This window comes from Kickxella alabastrina, assembly GCF_025024165.1.
Source record: "Kickxella alabastrina strain RSA 675 chromosome Unknown BX661scaffold_8, whole genome shotgun sequence".
NCBI classification, from domain to species: Eukaryota; Fungi; Kickxellomycota; class Kickxellomycetes; order Kickxellales; family Kickxellaceae; genus Kickxella; species Kickxella alabastrina.
The window spans coordinates 106,869-134,671 of NW_026251479.1; the positions used below are offsets into that span (position 1 = coordinate 106,869).

The 27,803-nt window shown below is 52.8% G+C and overlaps 7 protein-coding genes across 7 annotated transcripts; 6 read left to right on the forward strand and 1 right to left on the reverse strand.

The window, feature by feature from the left end:
• Positions 1–51: 51 nt before the first annotated feature.
• Positions 52–1,218, forward strand: BX661DRAFT_162069 (FAD dependent oxidoreductase; the record flags this gene model as incomplete). The annotated part of the gene is made up of 2 exons (XM_051533315.1): positions 52–981; positions 1,027–1,218. The coding sequence occupies exons 1-2, from the start codon at positions 97–99 to the stop codon at positions 1,216–1,218; spliced, it is 1,077 nt and encodes a 358-aa protein (XP_051392375.1). The 5' UTR covers positions 52–96.
• Positions 1,168–2,312, reverse strand: BX661DRAFT_95351 (uncharacterized protein). Its single transcript, XM_051539611.1, has 2 exons — positions 1,911–2,312; positions 1,168–1,746 (listed from the first exon to the last, which is right to left on the reverse strand). The coding sequence occupies exons 1-2, from the start codon at positions 2,047–2,049 to the stop codon at positions 1,283–1,285; spliced, it is 603 nt and encodes a 200-aa protein (XP_051392376.1). The 5' UTR covers positions 2,050–2,312; the 3' UTR covers positions 1,168–1,282.
• Positions 2,313–2,382: 70 nt separating this feature from the next.
• BX661DRAFT_180761 (uncharacterized protein) lies at positions 2,383–3,076 on the forward strand. The gene has a single exon (XM_051535537.1). It carries the CDS (start codon positions 2,577–2,579, stop codon positions 2,742–2,744), a length of 168 nt encoding a protein of 55 aa, XP_051392377.1. The 5' UTR covers positions 2,383–2,576; the 3' UTR covers positions 2,745–3,076.
• Positions 3,077–3,991, forward strand: BX661DRAFT_180763 (uncharacterized protein). Its single transcript, XM_051535538.1, has one exon. It carries the CDS (start codon positions 3,446–3,448, stop codon positions 3,935–3,937), a length of 492 nt encoding a protein of 163 aa, XP_051392378.1. The 5' UTR covers positions 3,077–3,445; the 3' UTR covers positions 3,938–3,991.
• A 337-nt stretch (positions 3,992–4,328) lies between these two features.
• BX661DRAFT_180764 (uncharacterized protein) lies at positions 4,329–5,343 on the forward strand. The gene has a single exon (XM_051535539.1). The coding sequence runs from the start codon at positions 4,501–4,503 to the stop codon at positions 5,224–5,226; it is 726 nt and encodes a 241-aa protein (XP_051392379.1). The 5' UTR covers positions 4,329–4,500; the 3' UTR covers positions 5,227–5,343.
• Positions 5,344–6,006: 663 nt separating this feature from the next.
• On the forward strand, positions 6,007–20,959 carry BX661DRAFT_180766 (dynein heavy chain). Its single transcript, XM_051535540.1, has one exon. It carries the CDS (start codon positions 6,170–6,172, stop codon positions 20,801–20,803), a length of 14,634 nt encoding a protein of 4,877 aa, XP_051392380.1. The 5' UTR covers positions 6,007–6,169; the 3' UTR covers positions 20,804–20,959.
• A 4,895-nt stretch (positions 20,960–25,854) lies between these two features.
• BX661DRAFT_180773 (uncharacterized protein) lies at positions 25,855–27,026 on the forward strand (the record flags this gene model as incomplete). Its single annotated transcript, XM_051535541.1, has 1 exon — positions 25,855–27,026. A coding segment is annotated over one exon (705 nt), but the record flags the coding sequence as incomplete, so codon positions are not given.
• Between the last annotated feature and the right edge of the window lie 777 nt (positions 27,027–27,803).

The following is a 27,803-nucleotide window of genomic DNA, read 5'->3' on the forward strand; positions in this document are numbered from 1 at the left end:
GTTTTGCGAGCGATATCGACGCACAAAAAGAAACAATTCCGCTTCCAATATCATAATCTCTTTATTTTTCTTCAAGCATAGGTTTTATTAATAGAAATGTCTCCGCCAAACCCCAGAAAAACGCCGGTCGTTGTCGTCGGCTGCGGCGTCATCGGACTGACCACGGCGCTCATTCTGCAGCGCTCGCAGAAATACGCTGTGACTGTGGTTGGCAGAGAAACGCCCGACGACCTGCACGGCCCGCACGGCATCTCGCAGGACTGGACGTCGCCATTTGCCGGCGCCAACTGGCGACCCTACTCTCTGGACCACGAGCAGCAGGTACGCGCCGCCGAAGAAGAGACGTACTTTAGGATGCGCGATATTGCGCGGATCACCCCCCAGGCCGGCGTGACAATCCTGCCAATGGCGGATTTTGGCGCAGACAAAGCGGAAGCGAAAACAACGCCGTCGTTCCTCAGCTACGTGCAGAATCTCCGCGAAATCAACAGCGCGCTGTGGCCACCAAACGCTGCCTTTGGGTATGCTTACGACTCGCTGGTGGTCAATGTGTTGCAATACCTCCCGTGGCTAGCCGCTGAGCTGCGCAAGCTGGGCGGGGTCATCAAGCGCGCTGAGCTCAAGCACATTGCTGACGCGGTGAGGCACGTCGAGGGCCATTGCGCGGTTATAGTTAACTGCTCGGCCATGGGCAGCCGCACGCTGGGCGGAGTCATGGACGCTGCCATGTACCCGACCCGCGGACAGACCATTCTGGTCCAGGCGCCGCACGTCGAGCTGACTGCCATGGCGCCCGGCGCCAGCAGCGACAAGGCCACTTATGTTATTCCGCGCGCTGACGGCACAGTCATCATCGGTGGCGTGTTTGAAAAGAACAACAGCAGCCGGGAGGAGACCATTCGGACGACCGACGAGGTCCTCAGGACGTGCCTGGCCATGTGTCCGCAGCTGCTGGACAGCCGCATTGCTGGAAGCAGCTTCGTGAACACTGTGTCGCAGGCCGATGTGGATATGCTGAGGGAGAAGATTATCAAAGTCAATGTTGGCTTTAGACCATCGAGGGTCGGTGGACCGAGACTCGAGGTGCAGAAGATGGGCGAGATCACTGTTGTGCATAACTATGGCCAATCTAGCTACGGGTTCCAGACCAGCTGGGGTTACGCCAGTGTTGCCGCCCGCATGCTTGATGCGGCGCTTGCCACCAAGCCCAGGCTCTAAATACTTAAAATACAGCTATTTATATTTATATATTTACAAGGGCGTTAGGCATTGGTGGTGGGACTCAAATAATGTCCAGCTTGACCGAGCTTGGCAGCTGCGGCAAGCCCAAGAGCCCGCGAGTATCCGCATTACACAGCGGGCAGCGGCATGACCGCCGGAGAAGCCATTTGTCGATACACCCGGCGTGGAAAATATGCTTACAAGCCAGCTTGCGCACCTCGTTGTCCGCCGAAAATGGCTCTAAGCATATGACACAGCAATCGGTCGATATGCTCACTGTGTTTTTTGCAGAGTACTCGCTGAACGACATTTTTGGAAGCATGCGTAGCTCGGGTTTATTTAATACATTTATGAGCGGACTTTTGCGCAGCATCCGCTGGTGATGCATGCCAAGGTTTGTATGGCCAAGTGCGGCTGCTGTGCCTCTTTGCTGCTCAATATCTGCTATTTGCGCCATGGAGGCGTCAATGCTTGCATTGCGTGTGAGTTTGTCGCGTCTTCGGACAATAAATATAGCAAAAATCGCTATGAAAACAACGGTGGCTACATAATTAATTTGTATTAAAGAAAGAAAGAAAGAAAACGGATTGGTGAATTGATTGATTGATTAGCATGATGCGTGGGATGATACTATGCGTGAGAAAGAGAAAGAGCAAATAAATCAACTGGAGAAAATGGTGTTTACTTGCCTACAACTGCCAAGCCCAGGATGGATGCATGTGGAGGGTTTGTTTCCTGAAATCGCTGGTGGCCTTCTGTCCCAGCAATTTGTGTCGTTTGCACCGGCAGCGAGGTTGCGAGGGAAATGGTTTCTGATGCTGTGCTCATTATTAAGCGAGAAAAATAAAATAGTGTGTGCTTTGTAATTGGCCCCCGTAGTCGATGCGAAATTGATGTGGATAAGATATTATCAAATAAAAATGTTGCGTTTTAAAATTAAAGAAAGTAATGTGTATGTGTGTTTATGTTTATGTTCAAAAGTTGAATAAAAATTGGTTGATAGTTTTCTATCGGTACATATCGCTTTCTTTTTATACTTGCCAAACTGTTTTTACGCACATATATACGAGGAAGCAGAGCAAAGAGATGTGATATCTCATTTCGGTCACCGGCATCTCTTCCACATCATTCTATCCTTATTCGGTTACAGAATATTTTTTATAATCAAGTGACCTGGGGATTTTTTATCTTTTTCCATTACACAGAATAAAAGACAGTAACGCAAAAAAGTGGGGGTAAGGAGACTGAAATGGCCGTATTCTGGTCGGAGATGCTGCTGTTCACATGATTATGTTTTAATCATCCCCTTTTTCATTTCAAAAAAGAGAAACGTGCAGCATGTCGCTTGACTGATAATGCCGTTTTTAAATCCGCTGATGTGTGTCAATACACGGCTGTATCATTTTTCCCTTTTAATTACCTCAGCGGCTAATTCCTGTTTGTCCGTCGCACTGCGTATCCAAAGTGAAAGATATTGGCCGGAATTATCTGAAATACAACGGGTATGTTGTTTGGCCGTCTGATAAAACAAAAATGACAATGTGAATGCGGCAAAAAAACATCATGAACAGATTAACTAGCTTCCATGCTGTCTCGTTGCCTTTGCCAAATTGACGGTATCTTTGACTGGCGCTCACCCATTGTTACTCCTATGTTTTGTGAGCACCGGCATCGAGTATTGATTTTTAATTTGATCGCTTTCAATACCCGATTAGCATGCCAACTAACATGAGCATATGCATATTTATTTTTATAAGCCTGCTTTTCAAATGTCTTTATATTAAGCGAAAAGTGTAAAATGACAAAAGCAAAAAGGATGTGAGCTATGTACGTTAAATTCTTGCTAACATAGTGTAGTGTCTTTTGAGCTCGTCTCATATACCTGCTTGGCAAAGCTTTTTGCTCCCCTTTTTAGTGCTTTCATTTTTATCTATTTTGCTACTGCGTTCGAAACAATGCCAAAAAATTGTGAATGTTTGTTTGTTGGCAAACCTATCAAGTCAAACAACACTTCTTGTCTCCCTACTTTTTCATTTCATTCTTCCAGGCTGCATTAATAATAATACTTTTTCCCACCCATCTCGTTATATTCAATTAGCTCTGCCGCGCTTATTGTTTTGTAATTTCCAATACTTTGTTACTGTCAACAGGACAAGCCACACTCCCACATCACATCACATCACATCACATCACGTTTGGCCTTTTACCTCACAAAGAAAAAATAATGACGGCATACCGCAGCTCGCTTTCTAAAGTCGCCTTGGCTGCAATGGCACTTGTACAAGCTGTATCATGCGTGCTATACATCCCAACGACATCCATCGAAGACACGTCGGCGTACTACGAGGCCGTCAGTAACAACTGGAGCAACGTTCACAGCCAGCTTCAGGGACAACTGGATGAGTATTCCAAGGAGCAAAACTATGGCGCCTATGTAGTAATGGAATCGATATATGGCGCCACCATCCCCAAAGAGTACAATGAGGAGTACTTGTCTTCACTCATGAGTAAACTCAACGATGTTGGAACGTACACGTGGGATGGCAAGGAGCTCGAGAGCATGTCGGAAACATACCAGCAGGGGCACGGCAAGAATAACAGCATTGAATCCAAGGAGGGGAGTAGCTCTGGAAATGGTGCTGGTGCGCGTGCATGGAGCTCATGGACCGGTTCCATTGTGCTGGGTTGCATGGCGCTGGCCATGGCTGCGCTTTAAAGTTTAAATATTTTATACTTTTCCATATTGTAATGCAATATATTTGTACTCAGCTTGTATTTTACAATTTGTAAGCTTGGTATCCAGGTTTTTTTTTGTTATTTGCCATGTGTCATTTCCAGTTTCCAGTTTTCAGTTTACTTTATTCGAGATTCCCTACAAAGAAAGCGATAGTCCGACGATGCAGCTGGGTGATCTGCAAGCTCATGCGGTCTAATAATTTTTCTCCAACATATATCGGAAAGGGGGATTAGCGGAAAGCAATCAACTGGTGAAAAGAAATAAAAAATTGTTGACAACTCCATTTCTGCATTTTTGTTGGTGCAGTTCATCCTTGATTTCGGGTGGCAGAAAGCAAAATAGTGCTGCCTTTTTTATTGCAATTGTAAGACTCAACGGCGAGTTGTTTAATTTTTTTCCTAAAGTTTTTTTTGTTCCAAAACGCTCTCTCTTTTCTTCTTCTCTTTACCTTTCTTTTTTAATACTCGACATCCCTGCACCTTACTTCTTGCTTCCCCCCTATACGTCGTTAACAGACACACTAATTCCCCCTTTTTTTAGAAATGAAGTTTGCCGCCGTTATCCTTGCCATTGCCGCCGCCGCCACCGCACAGAAGGCCGAGCTCGCTGACGTCCTGGCTGCTCTGCCCACCAATATTATCGCTGCCATGACCTACTTCCCCACCTCCATGATCGCTGGTCTGATGAGAGGTGAGGGGACCCTCCCCACTGACTTTGCTTCGCTCATAGAGCTGGCTCCCGGAATCCCCACCGAGGACATCCCCCAGCTCTCCAGCGATTACGTTGAGTTCATGAACAAGTTCGGTGCCCTGATCGGTGCGCCTGCTGCTCCCACCGAGAATGTTTCCGAGGACCAGGAGGAGGAGGAGGCTTCGACTCCCGCTGCCACTACAGAGGAGACCGAGGAGGAGACCGAGGAGGAGACCACTAAGCCTGAGGAGGAGACCACTAAGTCTGAGGAGGAGACCACTAAGCCTGAGGAGAGCGCCGATGATAACAGCGAGGCCGTCTCTGAGGCTGACTCTGAGGCCGACTCTGAGGCTGATAGCGAGGAGAAGGATCTCGAGTCGCTCGACAACGACGCTTCCCAGGAGGACAAGTCCGAGTCCAAGGAGAAGTCTGAGAGCGAGCTCGATGAGGAGAGCGAGAGTGATGAGTCCTCGGGCTCCAGCTCGGCCTCAAAGAAGAGCAGCAGCTCCAGCGGTGCTGCCAAGGTTGCCGGCTCCATGGCCGCTGCCGTCGTTGTCGTCGCCGCCGCCTTCTTCTAAGTTTGAAATAGCGTGATTTTTCTCTTCTATATAGTTCTTTTTGGAAATTTCAATGTCTTTTTTGGTCCATTTTTGACTCTTGTGACTGACTGTTGATGCATTGAAGAAAATAATGACACTGCAAATATCTAAAAAAGACTCAAATATCCTGCAAATTGATACCCTTCCCATCCTGATTACATAACAACCCAGAACATGGTTAGAACCTAGAGGCAATAAATAGCCCACTATGGTTGAATATATTAACCATTGCGCTGCTTCTTGCAAAGAGAAAAGCTTGGGCTTGGAGTTTGGCTTGGGCAAGATCTTGGGCATTGCTGTAAGACTCGGGTTCAGCCGACTCGAACGGTGCCTTCTTGTGCAAAAGACGGGGAGGTCGCTCGCCTGTAAATAGGGCGTTGAGGATGATCCAAAAGTTCAGCACTGCAGCCATGTCACGATTATTCCACTTCCGTCTGCCTGATGTCACTTTTTTCGCCATCCTTGATCCGCTGCTAAATGCTTGTGAATGGTTCACATATATATACTACTGCCTTTCAACAAAATTTAAAGGTAAGTAGTGCGTAAAGGTACTTTCAAAGTTTTCTCAATTGTCAGGTGTTTGTTACAGCGTGGCTTCAGCTCGCCTGAGCCGGCTCTCTCCCGACAAGCATTTATGCATTTGATTTGGCCATGTCTGGAAATATTCGGGCTCAGACAAAAACCGTTTCTCTGGTATAGTGCATTCTGCGGCACGGAACTAAGCATAAAATATCAAAAAGCGCATTACCTATATTTCTATTTTTTCGTGTTGTTTATTTATTGCATCTAATTCAAAGCGTAAACAAGAAAATAGGCGCCCTAATTTCATATCAATTCAACCCAATTTTATTCACTTCATCTATATTTTCTTTCCATTTTGAAGCGCAAGTACGAGCAGATTTCAACTTTGGACTCACCAACAATGGACGACTCGGAAATGTCAGCAGTTGCGCCTGCTTCTGCTGAAATCGAGCGCACAGCAGCTTACTGTGATCCAAACATTGTCAAGCAGTATCTGCTAAACCTCGTTCCTGTGCTGCTTGGCGGCCACGGCGACGACGATGACGAGTTCGAGGCAGTCAGGGCCATGTTCTCCTTCCCAGACTCCAGCGACAAGTGCCGCGCCTTTGCCAACGACCCAAGTGTACCAGTTCTCTATGTGCTCAAGGAGATCGACGGCGATGACGAGCAGATGGCATTCTCGACGGTGCATTTTGCCCTGGCCTTTGAGCTGTGCTGGAAGCCCACGCATGCTGGCAGCATTGCGCTGATCAAACGCAGCGCGACGCTGGATCCGTCCATGACACTGTCGAAGCAGATCCAGGTGATGAATTTGCCGGGTCCTGCGTCTTCGGGCGCTGCCCCGCTGCCGGCTGCCCTGGGCGCTGCCGATCCGCATGTGGCCAGCGACGGAGCGTTTGGGTCGGCAGGCGGATCGAAGGAGCGCAGCACGGCTGTGGCGGCGGCAGCTATGGGTGGCGTGAACCCCTACGAGGCGCTGCACGCGTACGTGCGGTTTGCGGTGTCGCCGTACTTCAACGCATACGTGTCGGCAAAGGAGAAGGCCGAGCAACTGGCGAGCCAGAACGCTGGCAGCGACGGGTTCCGCGACGATAAGGACTCGCAGCAGCAGGGTATCCCGATGGCCAAGAAGAAGCTGGCCGAGCTCGAGCTCTCGCTGCTTCACCTGCAGCAGAACATGGATATACCCGAGGTCATGCTCAATATTCACCCGGTCATTGTGCGCACCGTTGCCGAGTGCCGGCGCCAAGGGGTGCGCACGACGGTGGATGCTGTCGACCCTGAACTGCTGTCAGACTCAAGCTTCCTGAACCAGCTGCAGGGCGATGTCAACGGCTGGATCAAGGAGATTCAGAAGGTCACCAAGCTCGACCGCGACCCCGGATCGGGAACAACCAGCCAGGAGATCAACTTTTGGCTGTCAATGGAGCGCGCGCTGGAGCGCATCGAGGACCAGCTGCAGAGCGATGCCATTGTGTTGTCGATGGACGTGCTCAAGGCTGCCAAACGCTTCCACGCGACCGTGTCGTTCCGCACCGACACTGGACTCAAGGAGGCAGCCGAGCGCGTCACCCGCTACAACGTGTTGATGAAGGACTTCCCGATCAACGAGTTGCTATCGGCGACCGACATTGGGCGCATCAGCTCGTCAGTTGAGCAGATCTTTGCGCACATCAACAAGAAGCTCAAGCTGACGGCGTACCCGGTGCGCCGCGCGCTGCCGCTGGTCGAGGCCATCTCACGCGACTTTAACGACCAACTGATCAAGGTGCTGGGCCACGTCAGGCTGACGTACATGGACTATAGCGACTTTGATAAGCTGTTCCGCGAGACACAGGGCGCATTCGAGGCGTGGGAGTCGCAGGTCAAGGAGTTTGCCAACCTGGCGCGCGATATTACACGCAAGCGCAGCGAAAAGTTTATTCCAATCAAGATCCGCGCCGCCCACGCGCCGCTGCAGGAGCGCTTCCACTTTGTGTTCCAGTTCCGCCAGCAGCACGAGCAGCTGCAGCACACGATCGTCAAGGTTATGGGCGGAAGCAGCAGCGCCATTGGTAGCAACGGGTCGGGCGCCAACGCTGGCGACACGGCGGCCATCGACGAGATCCGCGTGGCGTACGACGTGGTCAAGGTCGTCGACGTGCTGGACGTCACGCCCGAGGGAACCGACCTGTGGGAGCGCGCCGAGACCAGCTATAACGAGCGTGTGGCGCGTGTCGAGAACCAGATCATTGTGCGGCTGCGTGACCGGCTGGCTACTGCGCGCAACGCGTCAGAGATGTTCCGCGTGTTCTCCAAGTTCAACGCGCTGTTCGTGAGGCCCAAGATCCGCGGTGCCATCCAGGAGTACCAGACGCAGCTGATCAACTCGGTCAAGGAGGACATTTTGCGGCTGCACGACACATTCAAGAAGCACTACCGCCGCTCCGAGGCGTTTGCCATGTCGCAGCTGCGCGACTCGGCACCGGTCTCGGGAGCCATCATCTGGATCCAGCAGATCGAGCGGCAGCTGGACATGTACATGCACCGCGTCGAGGACGTGTTGGGCAAGGGCTGGGAGCTCTACGCCGAGGGCCAGCGGCTGCAGGCTGACTCGGCCAGCTTCCGCCGCAAGCTGGACACGCGGCCGCTGTACGACGCGTGGTTCACGGAGATCAGTCGCCGCGACCTGACCGTGTCGGGCCGCGTGTTTTTGGTAACGCGCCATCGCGCCACCGGCCACGCGTTCCAGCTCAACATCAGCTTTGACGCACAGCTCATCACGCTGTTCAAGGAGGTGCGTGAGCTGCTGTGGCTCGGATTCCAGGTGCCACACACGCTGGTCAACATGGCGCGCGACGGCAAGCGCGTCTATCCGTTCGCCGTCAGCCTGATGGAGACAACCAAGATTTATCGCCAGGCCAGCCACCGCCTGCAGCAGCACCCCGACGTGGTGTCACTGGCCGCCGGCTACCGCCGCGATGTCATGCTGTGTATACAGAAGGGTATGGGGCTCAAGTGGCAGTACTTTGTGACCTCGGCAGGCATGTACTCTGGCGCCGCTGGCAGCCTGGGCGGATCTGTCGATTCGCACGAGAACCGTAACGCGTCGTTTGTGCGCGAGTTCGCAGCCATTGTGACGCTGTACCAGGAGAAGGTTGAGGCGCTGATTGCGCTAAACGACGACATTAACGCGGCCGTTCGGGAGCTGTCTACGTGCCCCTACACGGAGGCCCACTTTAGGGCGATTTTGGACCGCATCCAGGCGCTGATCGACCGGCTTAACCTCGATAACTATGCTAATTTGGAGCAGTGGGTCGGTGAGATCGACGTGCGCCTCGAGCAGGTGCTGACCAGGCGGCTTTCGCTGGCCATCCACGCGTGGGTCAAGGAGTTCAACCGCACGCCTCAGCTGGGCGATGAGAGCGACACTGAGGCCAATGGCAGTGGTGGCGGCATGTCGATGCGTGAGGAGAGCAAGATTGCGCGGCGTCTGCAGCGCAGCCTGGGTGCGGTTGGCAGCAGGACGGGAGCCATGCACACTGACGGCGGCGATGAGCGCAAGGCTGCACAGGAGGAAGAGGTGAAGCCACAGTTGCGCACTCTGGTGCATGAGTTGCGCATCCGGAACCAGGTCATGTACCTTGATCCGCCGCTGGAGAATGCTCGCGCCTCGTGGATTCAGGAGCTGCACTTGTGGCTGGCTGCCATCTGTCAGCAGCGCCGTCCGCAGGCTGCGCGCTACGAGGTGGTTGCCAATGCTGACGACGATCTTGAGTACGACAACTTGACGCTTGAGTTTGACCCTGGCTGCTCTGTGACCACGGCCGGCGACGACCAGCAACAGCAGGCCGCGTCAGCAGCAGTGACAGCTGGCCTGTCGGGTGCCAGCGAACCATCGTCTTACAAGGACCTTTTGTCGCGATTGCCCAACAACGGTCTGTTTGAGGCGTACCGCTCGATCGAGGGCATGACCAAGCAGGCGGCGTCGTACGTGCAGATCTGGCTGCAATACCAGGCGCTGTGGGACCTGCAGACCGACTACGTTCTGCAGTTCCTAGGCGAGGACCTGACGCGCTGGCAGTCCATGCTGCTCGAGATCAAGCGCGCGCGCTCGACCTTTGACAATTCCGAGACTGCCAAGTTCATCGGCGCACACTGCGTCGTCGACTACGAGCAGGTGCAGAGCAAGGTGAATGCCAAGTACGACGGCTGGCAGCGCGACATCCTTAACAAGTTTGGGCAGAAGCTCGGCCAGGCCATCCGCGACGCGTGCCAGGCAATTTCAAGCGCGCGGCGCGAGCTCGAGTCGCACTCGGCTGAGTCCAGCACGACAAGCGAGGTCGTGACGTTCATCACGTTTGTGCAGGAGCTTAAGCGCAAGTGCCCCGGGTGGCGCCACGAAGTCGAGGAAGTGTTCCGCGGTGGCCAACGGGTGCTGGAGAAGCAGCGGTTCCAGTTCCCGTCCGACTGGATGTACCTGGATCAGATCGAGGGCGAGTGGAGCGCCTTCAACGAGATCCTCAAGCGCAAGAACAATGTGATCCAAGAGCAGCTCCCGAACCTGCAGATGAAGATCATTGCCGAAGACAAGGCCGTCGATGCTCGTATCAGCAGCCTGTGCGCGGACTGGGAGAAGAGCAAGCCCGTGCAGGGTTCGCTGAAGCCCGATGTGGCGACCAACACGCTGAACGTTTTCCACCAGCGCATCACTCGGTCGATCGAGGAGTATGAGCAAGTGTGCCGTGCCAAGGAGGCCCTGGACATGGACATCTCGCGCGACGAGCGTCTGGCTCCCGTGCTCGAGGAGGTTACCGATTTGAAGGGCGTGTGGGCCGCACTCTCTGCGATCTGGCGCGAGGTCGATGAGCTGCGCGAGACGCCCTGGGTCAGCGTGGTTGTGCGCAAGGTGAGGCAGCAGCTAGACCGCCATCTGGCCGAGTCTAAGCAGCTGCCAAACCGGATGCGCCAATACGCTGCATTTGAGTACATGCAGAAGACGCTGCGCGGCCTGCTCAAGGCCAACATTGTCATCTCAGACCTCAAGTCAGACGCACTGCGCGACCGGCACTGGCGGCAATTGTTCAAGGCGCTGCGCGTTTCCGTGGCGGCAATGTCCGACCTCACCTTGGGCGACGTCTGGGACTTTGACATTGTGCGCAACGAGACGGTCATCCGAGAGGTGATCACGGTCGCGCAGGGCGAGATGGCCCTCGAGGAGTTCCTCGGGCAGATCCGCGAGACGTGGTCCGGGTACGTGCTGGAGCTGATCCCTTATCAGAGCAAGTGCCGGCTGATCAAGGGCTGGGACGAGCTTTTTGCCAAGAGCTCAGAGCAGCTAAGCGCGCTGACGGCCATGAAGGCGTCGCCGTACTACAAAGTGTTTGAGGAGGAGGCCGGCGCGTGGGAGGACAAACTGAATCGCATCCACCTGCTATTTGACGTCTGGGTCGACGTGCAGCGGCAGTGGGTCTACCTGGAGGGCATCTTTACGAGCTCAGCGGACATCAAGCACATGCTGCCGGTCGAGTCGTCGCGGTTCCAGAATATCAACAGCGAGTTCCTGGCAGTCATGAAGAAAGTGTACAAGAGCCCCTTTGTGCTCGACGTGCTCAACCTGCCCAACATCCAGCGCAGCCTCGAGCGACTGGCCGACCTGCTGCACAAGATTCAGAAGGCGCTGGGTGATTACCTCGAGCGCGAGCGGTCGTCGTTCCCGCGCTTCTACTTTGTCGGCGATGAGGACTTGCTGGAGATTATCGGAAACTCGAAGGACGTGCCGCGCATTCAGAAGCACCTGCGCAAGATGTTTGCCGGCCTGGCGTTCATCGAGCTGACCGAGGACAACGCACAGATCATCGGCATGTCGAGCCGCGAGGGCGAGCGGATCATGTTCCGCCAGCCGATCCAGCTCAGCAAGTTCCCCAAGATAAACGACTGGCTGGCGGCGATCGAGCGCGAGATGCGCATGACGCTGGCCGATGTGCTCGGGCGCTCCATCACGCAGCTCGATGCCGCGGTTGGTGGAGGCGGTGGCAAGCTGGACGCTACGCTGTTCCGCTCGTGGGTTGACGCGACGCCGGCGCAGCTCGTGGTGCTGACCAAGCAGGCAGGCTGGACGCGGCACGTCGAGGAGGCGCTGGCCAGTGGTGGCGGCGAGCATTTGAGGCGCGTCCTGGCCGACGTTGAGGGCGAGCTGCAGGTTCTGGCTGACGCCGTGCTTGAGGACCTGGTGCCGATCGTGCGCAAAAAGTGCGAGCACTTGATCACCGAGCTCGTACACCAGCGCGACATCGTCCGCATGATGCTGGCCAACTCGGTCACTGGCGCACAAGACTTTAATTGGCTGGTGCAGATGCGCTTCTGCTACACAGCGCCAGCGTCGACTCCGGCGTCAGAGCAGCAGCTGCTGGATAGTCTCGTCGTGTGCATGGGCGACGCGCAGTTCCGCTACGGTTTTGAGTACTTGGGCGTGCAAGAGCGGCTGGTACAGACTCCACTGACTGATCGCTGCTACCTGACGCTGACGCAGGCGCTGGAGCGGCGCCTCGGCGGATCGCCCTTTGGTCCCGCTGGTACGGGCAAGACAGAGTCTGTCAAGGCTCTGGCGACACAGCTCGGGCGGTTTGCGCTGGTGTTCTGCTGTGACGAGAACTTTGATTTCCAAGCGATGGGCCGCATCTTTGTCGGGCTGTGCCAGGTGGGCGCATGGGGCGTGTTTGACGAGTTCAATCGTCTCGACGAGCGCATCCTGTCGGCTGTGTCGCAGCAGATCCAGACGATCCAACTTGGTCTACGCCGCGGTTACGAGGCCGGCGGCAACGGCAGTGCGGAGATTGAGCTGCTTGACCACAAGGTGCGGCTGCATGCCGATACGGGCATCTTCATTACGATGAATCCCGGCTATGCGGGCAGATCCAACCTGCCTGACAATCTGAAGAAGCTGTTCAGGTCATTTGCCATGACCAAGCCTGACCGCGCGCTGATCGCCCAGGTCATGCTGTACTCTCAGGGTTTCCGCCAGGCTGAGCTTTTGGCCAGCAAGGTTGTGCCGCTGTTTAAGCTCTGCGCCGAGCAGCTGTCGCAGCAGCCGCATTACGACTTTGGGTTGCGTGCGCTGAAGAGCGTGCTTGTGTCGGCGGGTAATCTCAAGCGCGAGCGCCAGCAGCAGCAGCAGCAGGGCGAGAACCAGATGGACGTTGATGGCGGCTCTGGTAGCTCAGCTGTCGATGAGCAGGGGCTGCTGATTCAGAGCGTTCGCGAGACCGTGGTGCCCAAGCTGGTGGCACAGGACATTCACCTGCTGTCGAGCCTGCTGGAGGATGTGTTCCCGGGTATTGAATACCGGCCGGCCAACATCGAGCGGCTACGTGAGGCCGTGCTAGAGGTTTGCCGGCAGCGTAACTGGGTGCCGGGCACGCGCTGGATGGACAAGGTTGTGCAGCTGTACCAGATCCAGGCTATCCACCACGGTGTGATGATGGTCGGCGCGTCTGGCAGCGGCAAGACGTCGGCGTGGCAGGTTCTGCTGGCTGCGCTTGAGCGTCTCGAGGGCGTTGAGGGCGTCAGCTACGTGATGGACCCCAAGTCTGTGAGCAAAGACGAGCTCTATGGCACGCTGGACTCGACGACGCGCGAGTGGCGCGATGGTCTGTTCACTCACCTGCTGCGCAAGATTGTCGATAATGTGCGCGGCGAGGGTAACCGGAGGCACTGGATCATCTTTGACGGCGATGTCGACCCGGAGTGGGTCGAGAATCTCAACTCGGTGCTGGATGACAACCGACTTCTGACCTTGCCTAACGGCGAGCGTCTGGCTCTGCCACCCAACGTGCGGGTGATGTTCGAGGTCGAGACGCTGAAGTACGCAACGCTGGCCACGGTGTCGAGGTGCGGCATGGTGTGGTTCAGCGACGACACAGTGGACTTTGGCATGTGCATGCAGCGGTACCTGCGTGTGCTAGCGTCCGAGGGGCTGACCGACGCTGACGAGGGCACGAAGCTGATTGCATCCATGGGCGGCAATGCCTCCTTGTCGCCAGGTGATGAAGGCCTATCTCCGGCCATGCTCGTGCAGTCCATGGCAGCCACCGTCTTTGAGCCCTTCTTCGCCTCTGACGCGCTTGTTGAGCGCGCGCTGGCGTTTGCCGCGGACGCCGAGGCCGATTCGATTGACCACATCATGGAGTTCACGCAGGCGCGGGCGCTGAGCACGCTGACGACGCTTCTGAACAAGGCTGTAATTGCCGTTGTCGAGTACAATGCTCAGCACAGCGACTTCCCGCTGGGCGCCGACGCCGTCGAGTCTTTCCTGAACAAGCGGCTGGCCGTGGCCCTGGTGTGGAGCTTTGCCGGCGACGCGCCGCTGCGCGGCCGGCAGGCGCTGTCAGACTTTGTGCGTGGGGCGGCAACCATCGAGCTGCCTCCTTTGGGCGACGGCGAGTCAATCATTGACTATGACGTTGCGCTGACTGCCGATGGCGGCCAGTGGGTTGCGTGGGGCAGCCGCGTGCCGCGTGTCGAGATTGAGGCGCACCACGTCCTGCAGTCCGGCTTGGTTGTGCCTACGACCGACACGCTGCGGCATGAGTCCGTTCTGCTGGCGTGGTTGTCAGAGCATCGGCCGCTGGTTCTCTGCGGTCCGCCCGGATCGGGTAAGACGATGACGCTCCTGGCGGCGCTGCGCGCGCTGCCTGATCTCGAGGTTGCGGCGCTGAACTTTTCGTCGGCGACCACTCCCGAGCTGATCCTCAAGACCTTTGAGCAGCACTGCGAGTACCGCAAGACGCCCAGCGGCGTGACACTGGCGCCGACGGCGGTTGGCCGCTGGCTCGTCGTCTTCTGCGACGAGATCAACTTGCCTGCCGCCGATCGCTACGGCACGCAGCGCGTCATCGCATTCTTGCGTGGGCTCGTTGAGCGCGGCGGCTTCTGGCGCGCGGCTGGCCACCAGTGGGTGTCCCTTGAGCGTGTGCAATTTGTCGGCGCGTGCAATCCACCGACCGACCCGGGTCGCGTTGCGCTCTCGCAACGCTTCCTGAGACACGCGCCCGTCGTGCTCGTCGACTACCCTGGAGCCGAGTCGCTCCGGCAGATTTACGGCGTGTTTGCGCGTGCTATGCTCAAGGTGCAGCCGCAGCTCCGCGCCTACGCCGAGCCGCTGACCGGCGCCATGGTGGACGTGTACGAGGCCTCGCAGAGGCGGTTCACGCCGGACCAGCAGGCACACTACGTGTACTCGCCGCGTGAGCTTTCCCGGTGGACGCGCGGCATGTACGAGGCGCTGGCGCCACTGGAGTCGCTGGACCTTGACGGGCTTGTGCGGCTGTGGGCGCACGAGGGCCTGCGCCTCTTCCAGGACCGCTTGGTTGACGTTGGCGAGCGGCGCTGGACGGATGACAAAATTGACGAGGTCGCCAGGAGCCACTTCCCCACGGCCAACATTGCCGTGGCCCTCGAGCGGCCGATTCTGTTCTCTAACTGGCTCACTCGCAACTACGTGCCTGTCGGCCGCGAGGAACTGCGCGAGTACACGAAGGCGCGGCTGCGCGTGTTCTACGAGGAGGAGCTGGATGTGCCACTGGTGCTCTTCAACGACGTTCTGGACCACGTCCTACGCATTGACCGCGTGTTCCGCCAGCACCAGGGCCACGCACTGCTGATTGGAGTCAGCGGCGCGGGCAAGACGACGCTGGCGCGGTTTGTCGCCTGGATGAACGGCCTGGCTGTGTTCCAGGTCAAGGCACACCGCCGTTATACGGCGGCCGACTTTGACGAGGATCTGCGCGGCGTCCTGCGGCGCAGCGGGTGCCGCGGCGAGAAGATCTGTTTTGTCCTGGACGAGAGCAACGTGCTTGACGCCGGCTTCCTCGAGCGCATGAACACGCTGCTGGCCAATGCCGAGGTGCCTGGCCTGTTTGAGGGCGACGAACAGGCGGCACTGATGACTGCGTGCCGCGAGGGAGCGGCGCGCGACGGCCTACTGCTGGACTCGCCCGAGGAGCTGTACCGGTGGTTCACTGCGCAGGTCGCTCGCAATCTGCACGTGGTTTTCACGATGAACCCACCTGCGGCTGGGCTTGGCGCGCGCGCGGCGACGTCGCCAGCGCTGTTCAACCGTTGCGTGCTAGACTGGTTTGGCGACTGGTCCGACCAGGCACTGTTCCAGGTCGGCCGCGAGTTCACTGCGTCGGTGGACCTAGATGACCCCAGCTTCACAGCTCCCGACACGCTGCCCGTGGCCTATGCCGGGCTTCCAATGCCAGCGTCGCACCGCGACGTTGTGGTCAATGCCTTTGTCGCCGCGCACAAGGCCGTGCGCTCAGTCAACGCGCGCCTCGAGCGCCGTCGCGGCATCGTTGCGCATGTCACGCCCAGGCACTATCTGGACTTTATCGCGCAGTTTGCGCGTATGTACTTTGCCCGGCGCGATGCACTCGAGGAGCAGCAGAGGCACGTCAATGTCGGTCTGGACAAGCTGCAGGCCACGGTTGCTCAGGTAGAGGAGCTCAGGTCGTCGCTATCGGTTAAGCGCTCAGAGCTGGAGCGCAAGACCGCGCAGGCCAACGAGAAGCTGCACCAGATGGTGGCTGACCAGCAGGAGGCTGAGCGCAAGCAGGCAGCGTCGATTACGCTGCAGGGCGATCTGGCCGTGCAGAACGCGGCCATTGCCGAGCGCCGTGTTGTTGTGATGCAAGACCTGGAGCGTGCCGAGCCGGCGGTTGAGGAGGCCCAACGCGCTGTATCCAACATTAAGAAGCAGCAGCTGACCGAGGTGCGCGCCATGGCCAATCCGCCGGCGGCTGTCAAGCTGGCGCTGGAGGGCGTGTGCACGCTACTGGGCCACCGACAGACGGCTGACTGGAAGAGCCTACAGAGTATCATCCGCAGGGACGACTTCATTGCATCGATTGTCAACTTTGACACGGACAAAGAGCTGAGCAAAGCCCTGCGCGCCCACATGCGTCGGACGTTCCTTGAGAGGCCTGAGTTCAACTTTGAAACCGTGAATCGCGCGTCCAAGGCCTGCGGGCCGTTAGTCAAGTGGGCCATAGCGCAGGTCGAGTTTGCCGAGATCCTCGAGCGCATCGGCCCGCTGCGCGCTGAGGTCAGGAAACTCGAGGAGGAAGCCGAGGCCACACAGTTGCATGCAGCGACGCTGTCGCAGATGCTACACGAGCTCGAGGCATCGATTGCGCGGTACAAGGACGAGTACGCGCTGCTGATTGCCGAGACCGAGGCTCTCAAGGCAGAAATGGCGCGCGTCGAGGGCAAGGTCGAGCGGTCCATGCGTCTGCTCTCGTCTCTGAGCTCGGAGCGGCAGCGGTGGGAGACCGGAAGCGCAGCGTTTGGCGCGCAGATGGCCACGCTGGTTGGTGACGTTCTGCTTGCAGCGGCGATGCTGGCGTACGGTGGTTTCTACGACCAGCGCGACCGTGAGCTGCTTGTGCAGCGGTGGACAACGCAGGCTTTGAGGTCCGGCATCCAAGTGCGCAGCGACATGCGTCTGGCGGACTTTTTGTCGACGCCCGAGGAGCGCCTGGCCTGGGCTGCCAGTGGCCTGCCCGATGACGACGCACTGGCGATGGAGAACGCTGCGATGCTGGCGCACCACACGCGCTACCCGCTGCTGATCGACCCATCGGGCGGAGCGGCGGACTTCTTGCAGAAGCAGCTTGAGTACGAGGGCCGGACACTCACTGTGACATCGTTCCTCGACGACGCGTTTATCAAGCACCTCGAGTCGGCGCTGCGCTTTGGCAATGCCATACTGATCACTGACGTCGAGCATCTTGACCCGATTCTCAATCCTGTGCTGAACCGCGAGCTGCGGCGCACCGGCGGTCGTGTCCTCATCAGGCTGGGCTCGCAAGATATTGACTTCTCTCCGGCCTTCCGCCTGTTCCTGTCGACACGCGACGCGTCGGCGTCGTTTGCGCCGGACCTCTCGTCACGCGTGACGTTTGTCAACTTTACCGTGACGCGCGCGTCGCTGCAGGCGCAATGCCTGAGCCAGGTGATGCGGCATGAGCGGCCGGACGTTGACGAGCGGCGTCGCGACCTCTTGCGCCTTCAGGGTGAGTTCCGCTTGCGCCTGCACGCCCTGGAGAAGGAGCTGTTGAGCGCTCTCAACCGGTCGCAGGGCAATGTGTTGGACGACGACGCCGTAGTAGCCACGCTGGAGTCTCTCAAGACGGAGGCGGCGGAGATTGCACGCAAGGTCGCTGAGACCGACGGTGTCATGCGCGAGGTTGACCGTGTCACTGCGCAGTTCACACCACTGGCAAAGTCGTGCGCGGCTGTTTACTTCGCTTTGGAGCGGCTTTCGGCATTGCACGTGTTCTACCAGTTCTCGCTGGACTTCTTCATGGCTATCTTCCGCCAGGTCGTCGAGCATAACCCCAGGCTGAGAGGTGTTGCCGATGAGAGGGAGCGGCTGGTCATTTTGAAGCGCGATCTGTTCCAACTGATTTTTAGCCGGGCAGCTGTCTCCTTGCACCATGACAGCCAGCTGACCCTGTTGATGCAGCTGGCCCAGATTAAGCTGCGCAGTGACGAGGAAGAGGCTGAGGAGGATGAGGCAATGGTGGCCAGCGGCGGCGGTACTGGTGCTGCTGCGACGGGTGTGTCACAGGAGGCGTGGGCTAGACTCAATGCTGATATGGACTTTGTTCTGCGTGAGGCTACTGTTGCCACTACTGCCACCTCTAGCAGCAACAGTGGCGGGAACTCGCATGCTGGTGTTGACGGCCAGGGCATGGTACCACTGGTAAGCCTGCCTGAATCGCTTGAGAGTTTGGTTGACGAGGAGACGCACCGCTCTATCACTGCGCATGTGCAGGGACTTGGCTGGTGCCGTTCCTGGGTGCGGTCGCTGACTGATGATGACTCGGCGGTGTTGGCCCAATGGATGGAGTTTATGACCAGCTCTGAGCCTGAGCGCATTATGCCCCTGGACTCAATTGCCGAGCCATCGACGGCATCGGGTTCGTCTTTGACATCGTCGTCGTCGTTTGCTTCGGCCAGCATTGCTCTGCGCCAACTCATCATTGTGCGCCTTTTGCGCCCCGACCGCGTGCTTGTTGCTGTTACGCGGTTTGCAGCTGCTGTTTTCCAAGGCCCCACCCTCGAGTCTGTCGGCATGGTCGCCGAGGCCAACCTCAGGGAGATCACTGTGAGCGAGGTCGAGGCGACGACGCCTGTGGCGCTGTGCTCTGTGGCCGGACACGACGCTGCATACCGTGTGGACTCATTGGCGGCCGAGATGCGGCGCAGCCTGGTGTCCATTGCCATGGGATCCATTGAGGGATTCGCGCTGGCTGATCAGGCCATAGCGCAGGCGGCCAAGGCCGGCACATGGGTGCTCTTGAAGAACGTGCATCTGGCTCCCGCATGGCTTGGGCAGCTGGAGAAGAGGCTGCAGTCGATGCGCGCGCACGAGCATTTCCGCCTGTTCCTCACTATGGAGATCAACCCAGCGGTGCCTCTGAGCCTCCTGCGCAGGGCACGCACTCTGGTGTTTGAGCCGGCACCTGGAGTTCGCGCCAATCTGTTGGAGAGCCTGGCGGCGATTCCGCGTAACCAGCATCAGCAGCAGATGCCGGCGGAGTGCGCCAGACTGCACTTTTTGTTAGCCTGGCTGCACTCCGTGGTTATTGAGAGGCTGCGGTATGCGCCCCTGGGGTGGACCACGCGCTACGAATTTAGCGATGCTGACTTTGCCTGTGCCCTGACTACAATTGACTGTTGGGTTGACCGCGTTGCTGGCGGCAGGGCCAACGTTGATCCTGAGAAAATCCCCTGGGACGCCATCCGCGCCTTGCTTTCAGAGAGCATCTATGGCGGCCGTATTGACAACCAGTTTGACTCCCTCGTGCTGGCCACTTTTGTCAACAAGCTGTTTAGGCCGGAGGCGTACGGACACGGGTTTGCGCTGGTAGAAGATGCCAGCGGAGGTCTGCTGGCTCCCGAGGACGCTGTGAGGCTTGAAGATTTTATGAGCTGGTGCCATGAGTTGCCTGAGAACGAGCCGCCCACTTGGCTCGGACTGCCGGCCAACGCTGAGACGCTGCTGCTGGTGCAGAAGGGCCAGCGCCTTATGGCCGATACGCGCAAGCTGCGCTCGCTAATGGATGACGACGACGAGGATGAGGAGGTCACAGCAGACCACCACCACAACCAGCGGTCCCTGGCCGCTGGCGCTGCTGGCGACCAGGCCGAGCTGCCCGCCTACATGCGTCAGGTCGAGGCTCTGGCGCTGACCTTTACGCAGTCGCTGCCGGCTACTCTGCCCCAGCTGCCCGCAGACCAGCCCAGCGCTGCTTCGCAGACGCCACTGTACCGCGTCATTGGGCGCGAGAACACTGTTGCGCGTCAGCTCTTGGAGCGCGTGCATCAGGATCTACTGCACCTGCGCGAAACGTGTCGCGGCGAGCGCAAGCAAACCAACCATTTGCGGCAGTTACTGGCGGACTTTAACTCGGGTTCGATTCCGCGGTCGTGGGTATCCACGTACACTGTTCCCCGGGACTACACGCTTACGCGGTGGATGACAGATTTCGCTATGCGTCTGGACCAGGTGCGCGACCTGGTGCAGAGGATTCACCGGGCGGGACATTCGGCCGAGGAGCTCGTGCGCGAAATGCAGGTTAACCCGGTTTGGTTGGGCGGCTTGCTTTATCCCGAGGCCTTCATCACTGCCACTCGCCAGGCCGTGGCCAAGCAGCTCGGGTGCTCTCTGGAGGAGCTGGATATATCCCTTGGGATGCCCGGGCAAAACGTGGATGGCGGTTTTGCTGTTAGCGGCTTGAGGATTGAGGGTGCCATGTGGAGCCATGGCGTTTTGTCGTTGAATGATGGTGCGGTTGAGAGGTTGGACGCTTGCTGTCTGATGTGGACGCGCCGGAATGGTAAAGCCGGTGTGGTGGGATTGCCTGTGTATTTGAATGTTGACCGCAATGACTTGCTGTTTGAGGCTGCGTTGCCTATTGATTATGCCAATGGCGTGAGTGATTCCGCTGTTGTGCTGAGAGCAGTTGCTGTTGTTACGGCTTGAAAATTCATCGCGCTTAGCTGTGGAGTTTTCTCTTTCTTTCTTTCTTACCTTTCTATTATGTCATTTAATTGGAAAGCCCTTTATGTTTCCGATAATTTCGTTATTGTATGTGTTTAAGTCTTTATTTGGCCAATAAACGAAAACTTCGTCATATCCTATATCATTTCTTTGATGTTGATTTTGGCGGCATTAATCCACATCTGCTCAAAATTATGAAGACATTGAAGGTGTGTCTAGGATAATCTGGGCAATACAATTACTCGAGAGATGGCAGCCTAACTGGCAGTATGTTGATGTCTTCAATGATATTTAGCGGCTCTGTTCGAATGACAGCTCTACGCATATCTAGCCTTTTAAGACTACCGGAGAGTGGAGCAACTAGCTCATCGCCAGAAGATTCAGAGAAGCTAAGCAACGGATTGGTAGTTGAAAGTTCGGTCATGCTCAGATTGGACAATGAAATAATTTGGATCCTTGGAAGCCGAGCGATCAGCGCGGGTAACGCATCAATCAAAACAGGGATAAGTGGGAGGGGTGTCGGGTTCGGCCAATGTACTCTGTTAGGACCCAGGATCATTTTTAAAATGCGAATATTCCAAAATATGCAGAGAAAACGACTTAAATGTGGCCAAATAGCTTGTTCGAAATCTCGTAAAAAACATCAGCATATGGGTGATATTTCCAAATGGTATGCAAACTGATGTGGCCAAAGCCCTCGAATTTGGACAAGAAACGTTTAATGTGTCCATCCAAATGTTCCGCAAATTGCAGGGTGTGCACATACGAGGGATACGCGACAATGTCCAGAAGTTGAAGTCGCTCACGTAACTCAAAATTGTGGTGTGTTTGAAATTCAGGACAAGGAAGTGACAAGCTGCGGATCAAATTGGCCATTGATACTGGCAGCTCTGGCTAATGACCTACTGGCTGGAGCATCCCCAAGTTAAGGCTGTTGATGTTTGGAAGTACGCTGGCAATATGCTGGCGGCTTCCTCTGGGGACTCTATAGGACTAAGAGGTTTGGTAAGAACTAAGACTTGTCAGAGTCATTGTCTTGGCTGGAAGCACTAATTTAATTAGGGCCTTCAAATATGAAGACCAACGACAGCGCTTTGACACGCGTCCAGTCCAGAGCACCCAACCAAAGCGCCTCAACATCATAAATAAGCTTGCTGTCGATAATGTCCTATCACTGATTTTCAAATGAACCCTGGTGACAAGGTGGTGGCCACTGAGGAAAGCAAGGCTGCCAATGTTGTTGAAAACAGTTTGTGTCAGGTTTAGACTAAAAAATCTGTCGTCGTAACGCATGTCCATATTCTTTTTGTACCCTTAGCTAGAAACAAGTTCACGGATAACTCAAACTTTGAAACTTCTCTCCACTGGCAACAGATATGTAGCAAAAACAAGTGCTTTACAAGGTTGCTGTCGTAGACATCAACTGTATCTAATGCGTTATGTATAATTTGCGTTAAAATGAGAGTGGGAAGATTAGCGAAATCGACCACGATTAGAAAAAAGGAAGTATAAAAGTTAACAATTGCAATGAACTAAATACAAATAAAAAATTTGCAAATGAGTTGAAGTAAAAACAATTGAAAAAGGGTATGCAAAATAAACCAAAGCATTGTGTTCCTGCATCAAAATACATACAAAAAATTGGGTTGCGCATTCCAAGTGTGCTGCAAATCTGATCCAATGTGATTTTAGTTTAGACGATTGTGCAATACTAAAGGGTTCATTTCTAAAGTTTCAGTCATATCGTACTTTAATAACTGCAATAAATAAGTGTATGTACAGTAATTTTATTTTTGCCTTGTTATTTGGCAAAGACAAAGAAAGGTGCGCTGAGAAAAGTGCCGTTTAGAGTAATGCCATCTAAAAAACATTGCTGCGCAAATAATAGCTGTTTATAGCTAATAGACCTTCGAGTGCAAAATGTCGTTGGACGCTCGGAGATATTTGCAACTGGTTGTCATGTCGTGGGTTTGGTACATGCGCTACTCTTTCTAGCCATGCCCGTGTTGTGATTTTGTGAGGAGCCCATCCAGACGCTGGTGATCCAAAAAGGTATACGGGTAAACCCCATCCTTCTTCTATTCCGCTGCCTCTGATTTCAGGTCTTAGGCGTGTCACCAGCCGGATACCTATTGAACAAATGTTCTGTGGGCCCCCGTATATACCACATAACTGTCGATTCCGGGTCTTAAAGAATGAACCAGCCCGATCGTTAGTATAAGGGTGTTCTTTAGGTCCCCTTATATACCCAGACATCCCAGACATGACATTGATGAGACCAGTCGCAGATATCTTACCGAGTGTTTACTAGACACACTCACATTATTTTTTTGTGATGCGCAGACGAGCGTAGCTGTGGCAGATGTGGCTATAAGACAAAGGCCAGTATAGTGCAAAAGATGACGCTGCGCGAGAACTGCTGTGTATGTGTGTGAACTCCTCCCACAAAAGCTGCGTATTGTGGACCGATCCCCCATGTTGAAGCCAAAATCGACGCCGCTGTGTGTGTACCGTAGTAGTGATATTGTAATGTTAAAAATGCGTGCGTGCGTGTGTATTGAAAAAGGTGGTAGTATTTTAGAGGAAGTGGCGGTTGTTGGGAGGAAGATAGGGAACCAAAAACTATCTTGGGAAGTGGGGGCTCTTTTTATATGAAATGAGATACTCGAATGGATGAGGAGAAAGGCAGCAAAAAAGGCCCTGTCGGTTGAGAAAAAGAGATGGAAAAATGAAAAATGCAGTGGGTTCTTGTGTTCCGCCAGCCTGAAATATTTTTTGCATTCTTTTTTGCACCAAGAGGCTTGTTTCGGTTAATGGAACACCCCAAAGCTGCCGGAAAATTTTACAAAAATATTCCCATGTGCTTGAAAAACAAAGTGTTTTCAATATTGCATCGTTTATGCCGGGAAATAAAGTGAAAATAACCAAGCCATTTGCAAAATACAAGCATGCGGTTGGCCATTTTTGCAAGCCGAGCAATAAAATTATTTGTTTTTTATGAGCGAGGATTGTTCCAAAAATTAACATGTACATTTAGTGAACCGGGTAAGAGACCCAACATGAAACACAAACAATTGATATTTGAACAGACAATTGATGCCTCCAAAAAACAAGCACACTGTTCCATGGCAGAAAAATAAGGGGTGAGTATAATACATGTTGCATTTGTTTACGGAAACTAATATATTTTTTATTTGCCCACGCTGCCCATTTGCTGCGAAAAAAACCCAGAAGCAAAGAATTAAACACTATACATTTTTGTTTGTATTCATTTGTATTATGCCAGAATAGCGAATAATGTATTTTTCTTATAAACAAACAAGCAAAACGAATGCGCTGTTTAGACCAAACGGAAAACATTACACATATAAAGCTGCCCAACACAGTAAGTCATTTGATTCAGCTGTTTTCTGGGTTAGGGCTGTTAGTTTTGTTTGTTGTGATTTTCAGTGACTGGCTGAAAAATAGTTACAATGTAATGGTCACGCGGTTACTTGGATTCTACAATTTTCAAAATAGAAAACATCAGTCAGAATGTATTGTGCAACCGCTTTTTGAATATATCAAAACATAACAAAAGTTGTACTGTGTTTTTGTGACTGGCACATATCTACGTAATAATTTTTTCTGGAATATATTGATTCAAATTGAACATATTTGTTTTAACTAATTTCTTAAAAAATCAATGTCAAATTTAAATTTAAATTTTATAATGGATTTTAGTCATTTGACTGTGGAAAATACAATTGTGCGCAGTGTTTTTTCTTACAATTATTTTTAAAGAATAATATTTAATAAGGCCAGAAAAAAACGGCAAGCGACTCTACATGTCAACTAATAAAAAATATTTTCCCATCTCTATGCTAATTTTTTTAACGGCAATAATGCTGTATTTTCAATATTTTGAATAAAACATACCCGCACCATTTTTATTGTCATTATAATGTTGGTAATTGTATGCAAAATTAAAGTATAATAATGCCAAGTTATTATAAATTCACTACATAAGACAGCCGGTGAAACAATTGTTTATTTTTAAATGGAGTTGGCATGTACATAAAACTCATCGGAAGTGCAAGTGGCATTGGAAATAAAGGATATAGCGGCATAGGTAAACCTTGAAGTAACAAATGTCTGGTGGAAACATAATCAAAAAAGCTTATGTTGAAAGACAGGCTTTTTATTAAGGTTAAAAACAGAGCTAACTGGGCATATTTACTATAATGTAATTGACTCTTCAGAAGAACACAGCATTGGATTCAGAGTCGTTGGAAAGCCCAATGTAAATGATGAGTGTATTTATTTGATTTCTCATAAAGTGTCATGGGGAATTTAAACGCAAGTTAGTAATAACAAAAGCGTGTGGCTGTTTAGTTACAAATGTGAATTTTTTGATTGTATTATTTTCTGTACCGAGGTTTTGAATATTCAAGCGGTCGACTGTTGTCGATTAATCTCTAATACTGCGTAATTACTGCTAAATAAATATTTTGCTCCAAAATAACTTTTTTAAGTGGCATTGTAGCGGGAAATTGGCCGCAAATAATGCGCATACTGAGGATAAACGTTGCACGTAAGCCAATTGTCACCAAAAATGTTTGGTTCGTACAATTTCTATTGTTTTCAATATGTTTGTTGTTTTGATTTTTTAGGCTGTAATATAAGAATGTGAAAATCATCCAAATTCAAGTAGGTTTGTTTATTTGTCTTGGCAAATCCTTCTGGATCCACTGCTGCCACTGCCGCTGCCCACTCAACGCGATTGATTGTATCATTTAGACTGGTTTTTTTGCATTGTTGTCATGAGTTTCCAGAAAAGAACCAGGATGCAAAATAATTGGGGACTGATTGTCAATCCTCATGGTTCACTTTTATTTAATAAATTGCGATCACAAATTCAGTTTTCTTTTGTAATCAAGTTAAATTCAAAGAAAAAGACAAAGAAAAAGGGAAAAAGGAAAAGAATGGAAAGTGCTAAAAAGGCTCAAAAAGAAGTGGTCAGACTTTGCATTTGATTTCGTTCAGTTAGTTATTTTTCTTGTTCGGAAGGGGGTAAATTACGAGTCAAAAAAAACTAGTAAATAACCCCCCAAATTTTCCCTTCCATTTTCTGCTGCTGCTGCTGTTTTTTTCTTCCCTTTCCTTTCCTCTCATTACATACTTTAGAACCTTATTCTGCTATTCTGCTATTCTATTTTTATTTTTATTTTTATTTTCCTCATCTCGCGTGCCATTCTATCATCACAGTTTTAACTTTATTTTTAGTTTTTACATACTAGTCACATTTTTTCTCACACTCTCCTCTCTACAAGAATACAAAAAATTACAATGAGACCACAGCTTCTCGCCAGTCTGCTAACAATAATGGCAACGAGCTACGCAGACATAATTCTCTCCGTGGCACCCGCTAACAACATGAATGACTACCTCTCAGTGCTCTCCTCCGCCTGGCCCAAGCTCCAACCACAGCTCAACAACCACCTTAAGCTCGCTCAGGAGCAAGTACCGGCAGAGTACAGCTACCTCCTGAAGCTCCTCAGCGTCACCGCTGTGCCGACCAAATATGACTCTGGATGGGCTCATAATTTTGTGAATAATGCGCAGAAAATCGGGCCTACGACGATTCTCGCTGATGAGATCCCGGGCGCTGATAATGGCGAGGAGTTTAAGCCGACGAGAGTTGTGAGTACACATGCGGGGTCAGTGGCTACTGTGAATGTGCCGGTGGCGAGGCCGACTATTGTTGTGGCTATTAATGGAAATGCCGCGAGAGTCATGCACAATGCGGAGACGGTGTCTTCGACAAAGAGTGTGGGCAAGTCTTCGGAGTCTGATGACGAGGATGAGTCCGAGGAGGAGAATGATAGCTTGGGGGATGAAGAGGAGGTTGAGAGTGGATCTTTTAACTCTGGAAAGAGGTCGTCATCTTCTAGTACTTCGGGTGCCGATGGGTCGGTGTGGGATGTCTCGAGAGTGTCCAAGGCTGTGCTTATTAGCGCTGCTGTATCATTAAGCACATTGTTCTAACTGGCTACAAACACCTCTGTTTTTTTGTTTTATGGTGGATAAACAAAAATGAAAAATGAAAGTAATATTATATTTTCATCTTTTATTTTTTAAGACTCATTTTTAAATTAATTCAAGCGTTTTTCAGACATTATTGTTTACTTGGACATTGTTATGTCAGCATGTATGGATTCAATATATGCACATGTATCCTTTTTATTTGTAATAAATGCTTAATCAATTTAAGCCCTAGCGCAAAAAAAATTAAAGTCACAATAGAAAGTCGATTTCCTGTACATTGTGCGGCATAAGTGTGAGAATAAATTACATTATGATTTAACATCATTTGAACAACAAAAAACATTGATTAAAAGTTGCAGGTATTTTTATTTGAATTATTTAGTTGTAAAGTCAGACTATATAAGAGAAGAATGAGGCTACAAATATACTATAAACTGACATCCTTCCCCCAGTGACTAGCAACCTAAAAAGTGTTTAGAAACTAGTGGCAATAGACCACTATGGTTGACGATATTAATCAGTTCGCTGCTTCTTTCAAAGAAAAGAAAAAGGGACAGGTGTATTCTTATGCACACGCTTTGGCTTTGGCTTGAGCAAAGCCTCGGGTGTCGCTGTAGACTCGGGTTAAGCCAACTTTGGCAATGCCTTTCTGTGCAATAAACGGGGAGGACGATTGCCTGTAAGCAGAGCATTAAGAATGATTCGAAGGTTCAACATGGCAGCTATGTCGCGATTATTCCATTTTCGTCTGCCTGATGGCACTTTTTCGCCATCCTTGATCTTGGTTCCGTCAGGCCTGAAGCTTTGCAAGCAGTTTTCCATTGTGCACTGGAGCAAGCCATGTCATAAAATTTGGGGAGGTTTTTCTACTGCCGGAATTGTATTAATGCCTGTTGCGGCTATCTGCTCCTGCTGACCATTCTTCTGCTGCTGACTATTCTGCTGGTCCTGCTGC

Excerpts from the sequence above, each read along its gene's own strand:
- BX661DRAFT_95351 (XM_051539611.1), bottom strand. The coding sequence starts at position 2,049 with ATGAGCACAGCATCAGAAACCATTTCCCTCGCAACCTCGCTGCCGGTG. Across the intron at positions 1,747-1,910 it reads CCTGGGCTTGGCAGTTGTAG|CGATTTTTGCTATATTTATT; the intron begins GCAAGTAAACAC and ends TTGTTTTCATAG.
- BX661DRAFT_180761 (XM_051535537.1), top strand. The coding sequence starts at position 2,577 with ATGCCGTTTTTAAATCCGCTGATGTGTGTCAATACACGGCTGTATCAT.
- BX661DRAFT_180763 (XM_051535538.1), top strand. The coding sequence starts at position 3,446 with ATGACGGCATACCGCAGCTCGCTTTCTAAAGTCGCCTTGGCTGCAATG.
- BX661DRAFT_180764 (XM_051535539.1), top strand. The coding sequence starts at position 4,501 with ATGAAGTTTGCCGCCGTTATCCTTGCCATTGCCGCCGCCGCCACCGCA.
- BX661DRAFT_180766 (XM_051535540.1), top strand. The coding sequence starts at position 6,170 with ATGGACGACTCGGAAATGTCAGCAGTTGCGCCTGCTTCTGCTGAAATC.